General features: G+C 45.4%; 1 protein-coding gene across 1 annotated transcript; it reads left to right on the top strand.

The window, feature by feature from the left end:
* Window positions 1–44: 44 nt before the first annotated feature.
* Window positions 45–15,298, top strand: ACAD8 (acyl-CoA dehydrogenase family member 8). Its single transcript, XM_051986638.1, has 11 exons — window positions 45–241; window positions 5,055–5,155; window positions 5,995–6,164; window positions 6,766–6,875; window positions 7,294–7,370; window positions 7,772–7,909; window positions 9,933–10,068; window positions 10,249–10,346; window positions 10,722–10,874; window positions 11,130–11,232; window positions 14,094–15,298. Exons 1-11 carry the CDS (start codon window positions 133–135, stop codon window positions 14,144–14,146), a joined length of 1,248 nt encoding a protein of 415 aa, XP_051842598.1. The 5' UTR covers window positions 45–132; the 3' UTR covers window positions 14,147–15,298.
* The last annotated feature ends 209 nt before the right edge of the window (window positions 15,299–15,507 follow it).

Raw genomic sequence — 15,507 nt, 5'->3', positions numbered from 1 at the left:
CCCTCCCCGCCCGCCGGCCCCGCCTTCCCCGAGCTTCTGGCTAGTTTCAGCCCAAGCTTTAGGCGCAGTCCGGTTCTGTAACCTGGCTCTTTGGCCGTCTCGTGACCGGAGCCAGCGAGCAGCGAGAAGGCCATGCTGAGGCTCTGCGGGGGGCGCCTGGCCGCCCAGTTGAGCAGCCTACATGGGTGTCTTCATAATCCAGCCTGGGGAAGCGTCCGGCGCATCTCATCTTGCATTGATCGTAAGGCTCGGGATGGGGAAGTGCTTGTGCCCGGGGATCCACGGGACCATCTGTCAGGGCCCCGGGGTCTTCCCCACCCCTTGATGGGCCTGCGCTTCTCACCCCCACGGAAAAGCGGCCCGGCCCGGTGGACAGTGCGGGCTCGGCGGTGAGCGAACTCGGGTCATTGCGACCCGAGAGCCTGGGAATCTCCTAGCAGCCCTCGGGGCCTGGCAGTACTAGTCTGGAAGATACATAAATAGATAAAGTCTCCATCCACCATCCTCCTTCTCTCCTGCCGTGCTCTTTGTGGCTCCCCTCGGAGTCCTCTGCCCCCGCTGGGATTCATTCCTCAGGACCCCCGCCCCTCCTCATTTTTATCCAAAAATCTAATCCAGGGCTGAAAAATGTGTTCATTGGCCTAAAGTACAAACTCTTCAGCTTGTCGGGCCAAGCTTTATTCTGGTTTCTTGGGAGTTTTTTGATTTGCTCTTTTTGTTTTTTACATTTGTATCCCCGGCATTTGGCCCATACCGAACGCCTAGCAGGTGCTTGATCCGTGCTAGGTGACTGTTTCAAACCTACCTTTATGCATTCACGTTACGCTCCCCTCCGTGGCGGTTCTGGACCTCCACCCCATCTCTGACTCTTGGAACCTCCACTGAGCTGCGGTCAGCAGGAGGGGGCCTTGGCGCTGCCTCCCGACTGTGGCTTCCCATGGTGCCTTCCACGGCAAATTATCTTGTATTATTTAGCCAAATGTTGTATCCCTTTAGTAGGACGGGAGCTCCTCAAGTGTAGGGATTTCACTTTCTGCAGTACCTTGAACAGTGTTGGTCAAGTGTAATTATCTGTATCTCTGCCCTTGACTTCATGTTGCTGCTTTGAAGTGGAGAGATTAGGAGATCTGAATCTAACTGGACTCTAGTTACTGCTTTGCCTTTTCCTATGATCGGGTGACCTTGGACGTAGTATTTCAACGATATTATGGTCCTACTATGTGCAGAGCACTAGCCCAGTGCTGGGAATAAAAATAGTTTGGGTTCTTAAGGAGGTTGCATTCTAAGGTGTGACATATTATATGCATAGATAAATATAGGGTAATTTGAGGAAGAAAAGAACACTAGTAATTAGGGAAATTACAGTCTTAGCACTAAGGACTTGGGCCCTGGCCTGAATCTGGAAGGAAGATAAACTTTCTGAGAAGGAGGAATTTTACTTTCTTCTTTACCTCCACAGTAATACCTTGAACAGTGAGATGGCATATCAAGTTTGAGAAATGTTGTATATGTAGAATAATGATATTAAATAAGACCAAGTAAGTAGGGATGGAACCAGATTGTGGATAGTTCTCACCTTTTTTTTTTTCCCTGTTGCATTTTAAATTTTGATAATAGTTTTTTTATTTTTAAAATCCATACAAAGATAGTTTTTAGCATTCACTCTTGTAAAACCTTTGTGTTCCAAATTTTTCTCCCTTCCTCCCCCTCACCTCTCTCTGCTAGACAGCAAGTAATTCAAGATAGGTTAAATATAAGTTTTGTTTCCATAGTAGAATTATTCATTTCAATATTTGTTAAATATCTATTTTGTTCACGGCACAATGGTTAAAAAAAAATAGAGCTCCTGACCTCAGTAAATTGTACTACAATTATTTTTATATTTATGTAGGGCTTATTATATGCCATGCACCATGCTAAGGGCTGCTTTACAATTTTATTATCTCATTTGATCCTCACAACAACACTGTGAGGTAGATGCTGTTATTATCCCCCATTTTACAGTTGAAGAAACTGAGGTAAATCGATTAAATTTCTTGCCCAGATATATACAAGTGTCTGAGGCAGAATTTGAATTCAGTTCTTCCTGATTCCAGGCTCAGTGCTCTATCCAGTCACCCAGTTGCATCTACTAACACAGATCACAGTTTTTCTAGAAAATTAAAAGAAATGCCCCTATAAATAATATGATAATGAGTCCTCCTAAAATTAGCTGGACTGGTCTTTGTACAAGAGACATTTAGAATCATAGACAAGAGAGCAAAGAAGAAACTTTAAATAACATGTAGACCAATCTGTCCCTCAACCCCCATTTTACAAATGAATAAATAGAGGCCCAGAGGAGTTAAATGATTTGTCCCAAGTCACCCAACTAGTTAGTGACAAAACTGGGATTTGAAGTCAGAAGATGAAAAACCTCAACCTCTTATTTCAAATCCATTTTTTCATTGTTCCATAATGTTTCTGACATCATCTTTCCAACTTTCCATCTTAGTTGTACATATTAAAACTTGTCCCAAGTTGGTATAGTCTTCACAAATTCAGGATAGCTTTGATATCATGGGGGAGAATACTACTTTTAATGCAAATCAGAATATGACAAATGCAAAGAAGAGATCTAAAAATTACATTGGAGATTAAAAGAAAGACAACGTCCAGTTGGAAAGACAAGTTTTAGACAGATGATTTTGAAATGTTGGCAAGATCCCTAAGGGAAGGTGTTCACAAAGTAAGTGATTGCCTTAAAGTAATTGTCTTATTAGGTAATGAGCAGGAAGATTTTGCATAAGAGAAACCTCCAGCTTATCTCTTTAAGATCAGGTCACCAAAAGAAAGTATTGAGAAATAAGAAGTAAAGTCGAAAGGATTTCCAGAAGAAAGTGGAAGAAAGCCAATAAAGGATATAGAGAAGGTTTAAAAAGCAGGAGTAATTTCTTTCTCTTTCAGTTTCTTCTGTTCATTTTTTTTTTCAGAATCTACTTGCTGTTTTCCACCTCTTTTTCCAAAAACCTGATTTGCTTATCTATGCTTATTAATTGAAACAATTACTCCCTAGGCCACATATGCAATTCCCCAAACTCAATTAACACTTAAAAGACAGTCTTTTTTTTTTTATATATTTTTAATTTTTAATTTTCAAAAGATATGCATGGATAATTTTTCAACATTAATCCTTGCAAAACCTTGTATTACAATTTTTCTCCTTCTCACCCCTCCCTTAGATAGCAAGTAAGCCAATATGTGTGAAATATGGTAAAAATATATGTTAAGTCCAATATATGCATACATATTTATACAGTTATCTTGCTGCATAAGAAAAATCAAAAGGAAAAGAAATGAGAAAAAAATTAAATGCAAGCAAACAACAACAAAAAGAGTGAGAATGCTATGTTGTGATCCACACTCAGTTCTCATAGTCCTCTCTCTGGATGTAGAAGGCTCTCTTCATCACAAGATCATTGGACCTGGAGAAGACAGTCTTGATTCCTTGATGAGGAGTTTTGGTATAAACTTGCTGCCACATTTTCATATCATTTTCATGTGTTGAGAGTCTTTGATATCTTACCTAAGAGAAGGGTTTTAAAATATCTTACCTTCCATCATTGTTATGTTTGGTGGTACAACTTCACCTGTTAATTCATTTCTGTTCTTTTTGGACTGGTGTCCTGGCAGCATTGTCAGCTGTACTCTCTATGCCAATATTGGGTAACTTGTAAAATTACATGACTCACTTGTTAACAGATGTTCCTGATCATCCTTTGTATGCTTTGACTTTGTTTTTCTGTCCCGATTATATTGGCCAATTGGCTGATTAGCTGAGCAAATTGATTTGTAACCCATTTTTATCTTCTGTGAATGGGCTATTAAGATCTCTTCCTCACCATTTTAGTAGGATCTGTGGCTTTCTGAATCTTGTGTCCTCTGTACTTGTCACCCTTCCCCCAATTTAAAATTTTTTCACTTCCTGTGCCCACTTTGCTTCAGCTGGAGCCCAGGAGATTGTTGATCTTACATTTGATGTCCATTTGACCCAGGATTCCTGAAAACAGGAAGCAAGAAGGTAGAGTAAGAAAAAATCAGGATTTGGAATGAGAGAATCTTTGAATCCTAGCTTTGGTATTTACAACCTATGGGATCTTATACATATGACTTGATTTCTCAGGCCCCAGTTTTCTCTGTAAAATGATGAGTCAAACTTGATTTCTGAGCTTTAAATCTGATGAAATCTTAACTAAAAGGCAGTTTTAAGTTAGGGCTTATCCATTCAAGGGCTCTAGATTGTATATTATCATTACATTGTATATTTCTTTTTGTCATACCCTCTTTATTTCCATCTTTTTTCCTATTTCCTAGAGCAAAGGTTCTTAACCTGGGGTCTGTGATCTCATGGGTGGGGATGTTTATCTGTATACATACGTGCAGGTTCACATGTGTGTGTATATATATATGTTCATATATAAACTTTTAACATGCTAAGTTTTCTTTTTAATCGTATGAATTTTATCTTGTACATTTTAAAACATTCTGAGAAGGGGGCCATAAATAGGCATTGCCAGAAGGGTCCATTACACAGAAAACTTGGTCACTGGCAGAGGTCATCAAAGGCTACTAAAGCTCGGGAAGTTCTTAGACATGCTTACTCCTAGATGGGCTTGTCATGATCATTGATTCAGAGCTAGAAAGGTTCTAAAAGAATGTCTACTCTCATTCCCTCGTTTTACAGATGAATCTGTAGGAAAACTTTCCTTCCCTAGAAATCTTTGATTCCTTAGACATTTACTATCAGCTCCCAGTGGTGTTTTCCTAGGTCTTCAAACCCACCACCCAGGGCTATTGGGTGCAATTCACTGCTGTGGGGCTGTGCTGGGGCACGTGCTTTGGGAAACAAGCATAAACCTGAGAGCTGCAGGCCTAGAGCTAACCTTCTCCCCAAGCACAGTACCTGACACTTAGGGGACTAACATCTTGAAAATTATAGTGCCTCTAGGAAGCTGCTTCCCAGAAGACCTTCCACACTGCCTTAAGTCACACAGTTACACTCTTCCTTCTCGCAGCTTCCTTGGGCCTTAATGATGTACAGAAGGAGTTCCAGAAAGTGGCCTTTGACTTTGCCGCCCGGGAGATGGCCCCACAAATGGCAGAATGGGATCAGAAGGTGAGAGTGCCTCCGTCTAAGTGCCAGGATCTTCCATTCTTGACTCTCCTCACTGTCCCAACTGGTTTGGGACCCTACTGGCAAGGCTTCATAGGGAACACAACACCTCGAATCAGACTTTTATTTTGTGATTTAAGGATTGGCAATTACTTTAAATTGGTTCTCCTTCATCTATGATCCAACAAAGGAGGAGTGCTTCAGTGCAAGAAATCTAAAATGTGCCTAGTTGACTTAGTATTAGGGGGTCAGGTTGAAGGAAGCCATCCTAGGCTGTACCCCTTCTCAACCAGGAGTGCCTTGATGCTTTTCCTCAACTTTATAAGAATCTGTGATTTCATCAGAGTGGGTTAGATGCAGATGATGATCCCTCTGTGATTTAATGCAGACCTGGGGTTCTTAATCTGGAATCTGTAGACTGGTTTTGTTTGGGATTTTTAAATAACTATATTTTAATGTAATTGGTTTCCTTTGTAGCACTCTGCATTTAGGCATAAATTTGTGCATTTCGAAATACTCACTGATGGGAACCATAAACTTTAGCAGCATGCCAAAGAGATTCATGATCCTCCCCCAGAATGGTTAAGAACTACTATGTAAATAGTCTTTAGGAGTTCTTGTGATGTCATCCTCTGCCTCCGGTAAAATGCCTCTCTAATCTCAGCTGGCTTGTATCCAGCCTGCTGTTGGCCCCCTGGCCCGTGCTCAGAGCCCTTCCAGGCCCCTGGAGCCGGGCCAGAACTGAATGCTGTGGGGCGCTTTTGCAGCACGAGGAAGCTCCTTCTGAGCTGCCAGAATCTCTCAGGGCTGCTCCTGGAGCTCCCTGTCTCTTCTCTGCACAGGAGGTTTTCCCAGTGGAGACCATGAGGAAGGCGGCCCAGTTGGGCTTCGGGGCTGTCTACGTTCGCTCCGATGTGGGAGGGTCGGAGCTGTCCCGGCTCGACGCCTCCATCATATTCGAGGCCCTGGCCACAGGTTGCACCAGCACCACAGCCTACATAAGCATCCACAAGTGAGTGCCTGGGCCTGGATGGGGTCAGGTGCTTTGAGGGATGGCCGTAGGATTTCCGATCCATGGGAGTGGGGAGCTCCTGGCCTTGTTCCTTTGTGCAGCTGGGCTATACCACGCAGGCTGCCAGAAGCTGAGGCCTCCTTTGGGCTGCTCATTAGACCTCCCTGTATGGGTACGTAAGAATGCCAGCTCTCCCGGCCTAGCTCCGGTCCCAAATGTGGCTGCAAGGAAACTTCTGCCTTTCCAGGCCAGAACCGGAGCCCTGCTGTTGTTTCTTTCAACTAGAGCATCCAGTGGGGTCTATAGCCATCCTAGGAGAAAGGTGATAGAAAAGAAATATGTTTCAAAACTGGCATGGTCATAAGCAGAAGGAACATAGCTCATTATCTGGCACCATCCCTGAGAGAGAGTTAAGTGTTTCAGCCTCAGTTTCCCTGGGGTCTCGATTCAAATCCAGCCCTTTCTCCAAAGCTGTGTCTAAGAATGTCTCCCTCCCCTGCTCATCTCCTCTCTATCTTCTGTTCTCATCCCTGTAAGTGCCTCCTTCCCCTTCCCTGGGATCTCCTTCCCACCTCTCTCCTCTCTCCTTTGCCCCCGGCAGCATGTGTGTCTGGATGATTGACTCCTTCGGAAATGAAGAACAGAGGCACAAATTCTGTCCGCCACTCTGCTCTATGGAGAAGTTTGCTTCCTACTGTCTGACGGAGCCAGGTGGGCTTCCCACAGCTCAGAGCGTGGTCCCTGCGACCCTTCCCACAAACAGGCCCAGGCCATATCAGAAAGCTGAGGCCTTCGGTGAGGGACCGACCGAGCTCTGAGAGTGCAGGCGCTCAGAGAATTCTGGGATCCCCAGACCAAAAAACCCAATATAAACCAATGGAAGCCGCTTCCCTATCTGGGTGAGAGCAGAGTAGGTGGGTTTGGTTGGGAAAGCTACGGAAGGATCACCTGTTCAACTGCTTAACTCAAAAATCAAGGTCTGGCAGGTTCAAGAAAAGAAAACTAGAGCTTCCCATTTTGATCCCTTCTCGTTCTGGGAGAAAATAACCTGGAAAATAGCAGGGTCTGTGGCTCCATTTAACTCACTGGACTCATTCCCATTCCTTCTTTCCCTTCCTCCCTATCTCAGGAAGCGGGAGTGATGCTGCGTCCCTTATGACCTCAGCCAAACGCCAAGGGGATCACTACATCCTCAATGGCTCCAAGGTACCCGTCTTCCTCACTCTCAGATGCTCGCCACGCCGGGGGTGGTATTTCCTCTCACAGAAATCAGGTGTGCTCCTAGCCCGTGTCTCAGCAGGTTACACAGGCACTTTGCCAGACTACGGTTCTCTGACACCTGATATGTTTCCATTCATTCACCTTTTCCTGATTTGATGCGTTCCGCTTGACCCCAGTCTGTTTCTTAAATCTACCCTTTTCCCTATCAAATAGAGACCCTAGTTCTTAAAAATAGAGACCTCAGCCAGACCTGGACCGTATCAGTCCTTCCAGCTGCTTTTCCCCTCTCCAGTGATACTGAGCCTTCCAGGAGTTTTCTGAGCTTCATATTTTATGCATTCAAGCTTTACCTATTCCCTTTTTCATCGCACTCTGTAATCTCACAGGCTTTCATCAGTGGGGGTGGTGAGTCAGATATCTATGTGGTCATGTGCCGGACTGGAGGACCAGGCCCCAAAGGGATCTCCTGCCTGGTCATTGAGAAGGGGACCCCAGGCCTCAGCTTTGGGAAGAAAGAGAAGAAGGTAAGAAGAATATCTGGCCAAGGAACTATTAGATCTTGGACATTCCTGGCCCCCTGTCATTATAGTATTCTTACCTCAATAACAGTAGTTCAAAAAATCCAATTTCCTGCCTGCCCTTAAGGCAGTGGTTTCTGTTTTCCTTGAGAAACAGATACAGAACTGGATTGATTTATAGCTTTGTAACACCAAAAGGTTTTAAACCCATTAAATAAATGAGGCAAAGTGACAAGTCAGACAAGTTGAAGGATAATGATATTTGTTTGAACGCGTTACATGCCTCTGTTGGCTGTGTATTCTCTAATCTTCATTAATCTAGATATTCTCTTCATAAGGTAGATCATCATATTTTTTGGGTCACTCTTACCCTCACTAAATCTATTGTGGTAAGCTTGCCCAGTGCTCTGAGGGTCTTCTTCTAGACCTCTCAACACCAGAAGCATGAATGAACAACATCTTATAAAAAGGGTGCTTTTGGACAGGTTTCAATTCTGAGCTAGATCTAGTCAAAAAGGTATAAACTGCTGCTCCTTTAGATAAAGATAAAGCCTGGGGGGAAGGAGGGAGAGCTGTTTGAAGGTTTTGTTTTTTTTTTTTTTTTTAATTAAGAAGATAATTGTTTCCCTGGGTAATTTACTCAGGAGAGTAAACACAGAACCCTGAGAATAAGGTTATCCTGTAGCATCAAGCCATTGCCATTTCAGACAAGCTTATGGAGAGTATGACCAGGATCAGTGGTTCACCTGGGCCAATGCAAAGATTGTTTAGTCCAGGGTTTTTTGTTTTGTTTAACTTTTTTTGTATCATTATAGCTAAAAGCTAGAATTTATGTAACACATTAATGCTTTAGCAAAACATTTAGGGGCAGCTAGATGGTGCAGTGGATAGAGCACCAGCCCTGAAGTCAGGAGGAACTGAGTTCAAATCTGGCCTCAGACACTTCCTAGCTGTGTGACCCTGGGAAAGTCACTTAACCCCAATTGCCTCAGGGAAAAAAAAAATTTAACTATTATCTTATTTTATCTTTATATCTTACAATTGTAAGAAGCAAGTACTATTGTCATCTCCATTTTATAGATGAGGAAACTTGGGTTGGGGGAAGTGTTAAAGGACTTGCCAAGGGTCACATAGCTAAGAAATATTTTAGGCAGGATTTGAATCCAGTTCTTAACTCCAGGGTCAGCACTCTACCTAATATACTGCCTAGCTTCCTCTAGGTGTGGCTCCCTTTGGCAGTCTGGCACAGCCTATAGACTTTTTCTCTTAATAATGTACATAAAATAAAATGCATAGGATAACAAAGAAAACAAAGAAAAAACTACTGAAATAAGTTATCTAGATATTTTGAAAAGCAAACCATAATTACAGACCCTAGGTTAAGAACCCTTGCTATCGATCAGCAGGAAGATTAGAAAGTGTTTCTCTACCATGGAATGATAGCACCCACTTTTCAGAATTTTCAGGATAAAATGAAATAATGTTTGTAAAGCATTTTGCAAATCTTAAAACATATACATGTCAGTTTGTGATCATCATTATGGCTCTGTAAGAAGTGATTGAGGTGGTCAATCTGACCTCATTCCTCCTGGAACAAATGCCAGAGTTACCCCATTGTCAGCATTGGCCACTTGTTATTCCCAAGGAGCTCTCAGTATCATTGATCAGGATGACCTTTATCTATTATGAGTTAATTAATGTTTAAATGTGTTTGGTTTTGAGTGCACACTGTGCACAAAGTGTTACATTGGTCAGCACAAAGAATGGAAGGGTAATACAGTGACAATCTCTGATTTTAAGACTCTTCAGCATCCAGGGCATCAGCTTTGGGAAGAAAGAGAAGAAGGTAAGAATCTTTGTCAGCTAGGGCTTTCACAGGTGTTTAAACCTGCACTCTTCATGGTGAACTTAAGTTCTTCAGGATTAAGATAAAGGATAATGAGACCTGAAACCCCCAGGTTTTCCCAAGAATAGAATGGGCACTCTCTGAGAGCTTCTGGTCAGTGCTGTGGCTCCTTGTTTTGGCCAGGTAGGGTGGAACTCCCAGCCAACAAGAGCTGTGATTCTCGAAGACTGCGCTGTACCTGTGGCCAACAGGATTGGAAACGAGGGACAAGGTTTCCTTATTGCCATGAAAGGACTGAATGGAGGGAGGATCAATGTTGGTAAGAATCTGAAAGGGGGAGTGGGGGGCAGAGAAGACAAAGAAGAAAGGAACTGGAGGATACAGCACACTTTTGCCCTGCCTATTCATTTGAATTGTGAAGTGTGAATTGGCAAGCTTACCACAGAAGATTTAGTGAAGGTAAGAGTGACTCCAAAAATATGGTCATCTTCCTCTCTAGCTTCCTGCTCCCTTGGAGCCGCTCATGCTTCAATCATGTTGGCCCGAGACCACCTCAATGTACGTAAGCAGTTTGGAGAACCGCTGGCCAACAATCAGGTGATTGTTCAGCTTTTTCTCTATTTTTATTTCTCACATTTTTGAGCTAGATGGACCTTTTTCATGACCTATATTTTCACTAGAATGGGAGAGAAATGTAGGGGACTCAAGGTACTAAGTACTGTGCTGAAAATTGATTTCTTCCTTAATGCCCAGCCCTTGGGTGAAATTTTTGTTCTAAGCCTAGTGATAATCTCTGCTCTGCTACCTTGAGATCATGGAAATAATGGAGACTGGGCTAATAAAGCAGTACATGTCTTCCAGTAAATGATACAGGGGACCTTGATGCTGCAGTTTCAAAGAAAAAAGATCTCTTTCAGAGGGTCCAGGCCCAGGAGCCCACCCTCTCCCCCCTTCCCTGTTTTCTTCACGTAGTACTTGCAGTTCAAACTAGCCGACATGGCCACGCGGCTGGTAGCTTCCCGGCTAATGATCCGCAGTGCGGCAGTGGCCTTGCAGGAGGAGCGGGAAGATGCCGTGGCCCTCTGCTCCATGGCCAAGCTTTTCACCACCGATGAGTGCTTCGCAGTGAGTAGTAAACCCCCGGCTGGGCCAGCAGTCAGCCAGGGCCCTTTGGTGAGGGCCCTGGGGCTCAGGAAGTGCCCTGATCTCCCCCAACACATGCAGCCCTGTCTGTGTGCTGTCCTCCCCAGGGCAGGGACGGCGCAGCCCAGCCGGGCCACAGAGGGAGGAAGGGTGCACAGCCACGCCGGGTGGGGAGCGAAAGCCCCTTGTCTGGCTGCCGTCCCGGGATCCCCTGAGCCCCGCTGTTCTGCTCCCCAGATATGCAACCAGGCCCTGCAGATGCATGGCGGCTATGGCTACTTGAAGGATTATGCTGTGCAGCAGTACGTGCGGGACTCGAGGGTCCACCAGATCCTGGAAGGTAACAGTCAGTGTTGCTGGGGGTCAGCCGCTCCCTCCAGGCCCAGAGCTCAGGGCAGCCGCTCCCGGATGTCCGGCTCTCTGGGACTCCGTGTGGGGTTTTCTGGGCAAAGGTACTGGAGTAGTTAGCCATTTCCTTCTCCAGTTCATTTTACAGATGAGGAAACTGAGGCAGACTGGGTAGAATGACTCGCCCAGGATCATCCAGATAGTGCCTGGTGGAGGCCGTGATTCACCAGGATGAGTCCCTGATTCCAAGCCCGGTGCTCCCAGCTGCCCTTCTGGCTAGTCCTCCCCATTCCTGGGAGGTACAAACTCAATCAGAGTGAGTGGAGCCTTCAGGGGAGTGGTCGGGAGCCTCTGCAGAGCCCACAAGAGGCCTGTTCTTACTGGTCCTCCCATTATCTCTTTGGATCTCACGGCAAGCTTATCAAGTAGAGACAGCCCCTCTTACCCTCATTTTATACAGCTTAAACTTGTGGGAGATTAAGGGGGCTTGTGCAGCAGGGTGGGAAATAGAGGCCCCGGAGCTAATATTTACCTCAGTGTGACCTTGGGCTAAGAAGAACAATATCTAGCATTTATAGGGAACTTACAAAATGCCGGGCACTATACCGAAGTATTTCACAAATATTATCAGCCAGTCAGTAAATATCATGTGCCAGGAGCCTTGCTAAACCCTGGGAGTACCAAAAAGAAGCAAAAAGCAGTCCCTGCCCTGAAGAAACTTAAAAGGTAAACGGGGAGACCGCAGGGAAACAAATACATACAAAGCAAGCTCCAGACAGGAGAAACGGAGATAATTAATACAGGGAAAGCACTGGAATTCAGAGGAGTTTGGCAAGGCTTGCAGTAGAAGGCACATAGGACACAGGAGAGGAGAAAAAGAAAGGAATTCGGATATTTAGGAAATAAAGGAAGCCAGGGAGATCAGTAATCACAGTGGGGGAGGCAGAGGGTGCCAAGCACAGGAAGCTGCCAGAGACGGGTCCAGAGAGGAGAGGTGGAAAATCCGGTGCTTCCAAACAGGGAATAAGGTATTGGAAACTAGAAAGGCAGAAGGGGGCTGGGTTGTGGAGGACTTGGAATGCCAAATAGGGCATTTTGGTTTGCTCCTAGAGGTAATTAGGGAGCCACTGGAGTTTACTGAGTAGGGAGTGGGTGGCACAAGACTGGACCTGCATTTTAGGAAAGTCACTTTGGCGGATGAGTGGAGAATGCACTGGAGCGGGAAGAGACGGGAGGCAGGCTGAGCCCCCAGCTGCTGCTGCAGTAATTCAGGCGTGGGGTGAAAAGGGCCCGCCAGAGGGGTGGGCGGTGTCAGGAGAAGGGGGCCTACTGAGGGCCTGGATCGGGAGCCTAAGGAGGGCCCTGATCTCCCCCAACACAAGCAGCCCTGTCGGTGTGAGGGACGGCCGGGCCAAGGGGGGAGGTGGTGGCAGGAGGCTCGGGAAGGACAGGTGGTGGTGAGTTCTGTCCGGGGCACCGGGAGCTTGAGATGTCTGCTGGGCATCCAGGTCTGCAGCTGGAGATGAGGGGTGGGTGGGAAAGGCAGTTTGAGGCTCCTCAGGGTGGCTGATTAAGTCATCTGGGGAGAGGGCCTGGGAGAGACACGGACACTTAGAAGGCAGGATTGGGAGCAGAATCAAGCAAAGGAGACTCTGGGAACAGGTCTTCTCCATCGTTGCTCAGCAGCACATGTGCAGGAGGAAAGGGGGTGAGTGGGAGGCATGAGCCCAGGCTGACCACTGCCTGGAAGTCCGGCTGAGAGGGCCGGGGTTCAGGGGAGAGGATGGGGAAGAGCCAAGATGGGGAGAAAGGGAAAGGGGATTGAGCAGGGCACCAGGCCCATTTTACAGCTGAGGAAAATGTCCTTGGTGATCCCCCCAGCTCCCAAGGATTTAATTACTGTCTCTCTGCTAATGACTTTCAAATCTACCTCTGGCCCAGCCAGCTCTCTGCTGAAGCCAGGTTTGAACTCGGGGCGCGGGACTCATGCTCTGAGGCTGCTGGCCTCCGGGGTCCTCCAGCTCTGCATCTGTGGTCAGTCCAGTGACTTATGGGTGATTATACAGCTAGTAAATGGGCCCCTTCAGGTGTATGTGAAAAATCAGATTTCTTACAGACAAGGCTTTCACAGTAAGTCATTGTAGGAGAATCTACTCTTTGTGCTTTTTCTTTGGTGTTTGGATCTAAAATTTTTACTAATCCTAAAACAAGCTTAAAAAAAAAATCCTCAAAGCGGAGTATTTTCTCCACCTTAAATTAATCTGATTGTCTTACCATCTCCCTTGGGGTGGCCCTAAAGTTGTCTGAGGCTAACCCATAAATGGACTTCAGTTTCCCCATTAGAATGCCAGCTGCTATTGCTGCTTTTTCTCTTCCTCCTTTTTTCCTTCTTTCTCTCCTCCTCTTCCTCGTATTTCTACTCCTTTCCTTCTCTTCCTCCTCCTCTCTCTCTTCCTCTTTCTTCTATGTGAACTTCTTGAGAATAAAAATTGTTTCACTCTTTGTATTTGTCTCCTAGTTTGGGGAGTGCCTAGCACACAGCTTGTTGATTTATTGTCACTGCTCAGTCTTTTCAAACCTGTCTGACTCTTTGTGGCCCTATTTGGGTTTTCTTGGCAAAGACACTGGAGGAGTTTGCCATGTTCTTTTTCTAGCTCATTATACAAATGAGGAAATGGAGGCAAACAGGGTTAAGTGACTTGCCCAGGGTCCCCCAGCCAGTAAGAGTCTGCAGCCAGACTTGAACTTAGGTTTTCCTGACCCCTGCCCTGCACTCTATCCACGGAGCGACCTAACTGGCTAATTAATGGATTACCTGCTGCGACAACTGCATCTCTTCTTTCTCCCTCACAGGTAGCAACGAAGTAATGAGAATGCTCATATCTCGGAACTTGCTTCAGGCGTAGCACCAGGTGGTTTTTTAGGCCCGGTTCCTGCTTGTTCTGTCTCCGCTCCAGTAATGATGTTGAATTACAAGGGAACCCCTACACCAAGAAGCTGGACCCCCTAGAGCGGGACACTCACTCCTCCCCTCAACCAGGGCCTCTTTTCCAACAACAAAGCATCCTGAGGATTCAGGCAGGGGGAGGGCCTGTAGCTTGGAGTGGGGGATTCACCAGAAGGATTTGCTTTGTGGTGCTGTTGAAGACTCTTGGTGGCAGGGATTAGCACTTAACTGGAGCCAATGTACTCTACTAGTACCAAATTGCCTTAAACTACCTACATTTGACCTATGTCCCGTGCACTTAACAGTTCCCCTTTCTATAGCACTTTGAGGCACTTTCAGAGTGCCTCAGAAATCATACCTGGGTGGGTAGGACAAATATTTTCCCTGCTTATAGAGAAGACGACTGAGGCTTAGAATAAAGTGACTTGTCCAAGGTGACCCAAGCTGGATGGAACTGGGATCCATAAAGACTGACTCCAAGACTGGCGCTCTTCTCACCATACGGTTGGAGATTACTCTTTTGGGAACCTGGATGCTCCATTATGTGCATTAGCTAAATAGAGCAGAGACTGGAGGAAGATGGAACCGAGGGGGAATCCTGCGGTTTTTAAAAAATGAATCCGATAGGCGTGCCTTGTACTGTGCTCTGAAACAACCCTTGAGGTGCACGACGCTAGCTCATTTTAGAGCAAGACAGGCAGGTGGCCAAGTAGACAAGCTAGTTGTGTGTGACCCTAGACAAGTTGCTTAACTTCGGATTGCCTTAATCTCCTGGAGAATGAAATGGAAAACCATTTCAGTATTTTTGCCAAGAAAGCCCCACAGAGGGACACAAAAAGTTGGATGTGACTGAACAACAGATCAATGTATTTATATAGGTCAAGAGTGAAGAAATCTTGCTCCTGAGCTATGTCCATTCTTAAAGCTTTCCCCACAGATCAGGGGTGATTGGCTGGAAACTTGATTTGTTTCTCCTAGAATCATTATCAATAAAAACATGCAGATAAGAGTGGATTTGGGGTTTTTAGAATCCCTTCTCATTCAAGACTGAGTATTTTTCTCATATTGGGAAGGTTTTGACATTCTAAATAAAACATTCTTGCAAATCAAATCAGACTTTATTAGTACATCTGTTTGTACTGATCAATTTTAGGATATGAAGAATACTTCCTAAGGTAGGGGTGCAGAAGTATGCCTCCATAGAATGGGTGCATTAAATGCCCTCCAGTTGTCTCCGAAGTCACTTGCATTGTGGAGAATGTCTGCTCCATTTAATTCTCAGAGATAAGGAGCTCTCTGGTTTTCTCTGTCTATCAGTCT

The sequence above is a fragment of the Antechinus flavipes genome, chromosome 3, assembly GCF_016432865.1.
Source record: "Antechinus flavipes isolate AdamAnt ecotype Samford, QLD, Australia chromosome 3, AdamAnt_v2, whole genome shotgun sequence".
Classification (NCBI taxonomy): Eukaryota; Metazoa; Chordata; class Mammalia; order Dasyuromorphia; family Dasyuridae; genus Antechinus; species Antechinus flavipes.
This window is presented reverse-complemented; position numbering and strand designations above follow the sequence as displayed.

Excerpts from the sequence above, each read along its gene's own strand:
- ACAD8 (XM_051986638.1), top strand. The coding sequence starts at position 133 with ATGCTGAGGCTCTGCGGGGGGCGCCTGGCCGCCCAGTTGAGCAGCCTA. Across the intron at positions 6,165-6,765 it reads GCCTACATAAGCATCCACAA|CATGTGTGTCTGGATGATTG; the intron begins GTGAGTGCCTGG and ends TGCCCCCGGCAG. Across the intron at positions 7,910-9,932 it reads TTGGGAAGAAAGAGAAGAAG|GTAGGGTGGAACTCCCAGCC; the intron begins GTAAGAAGAATA and ends TGTTTTGGCCAG.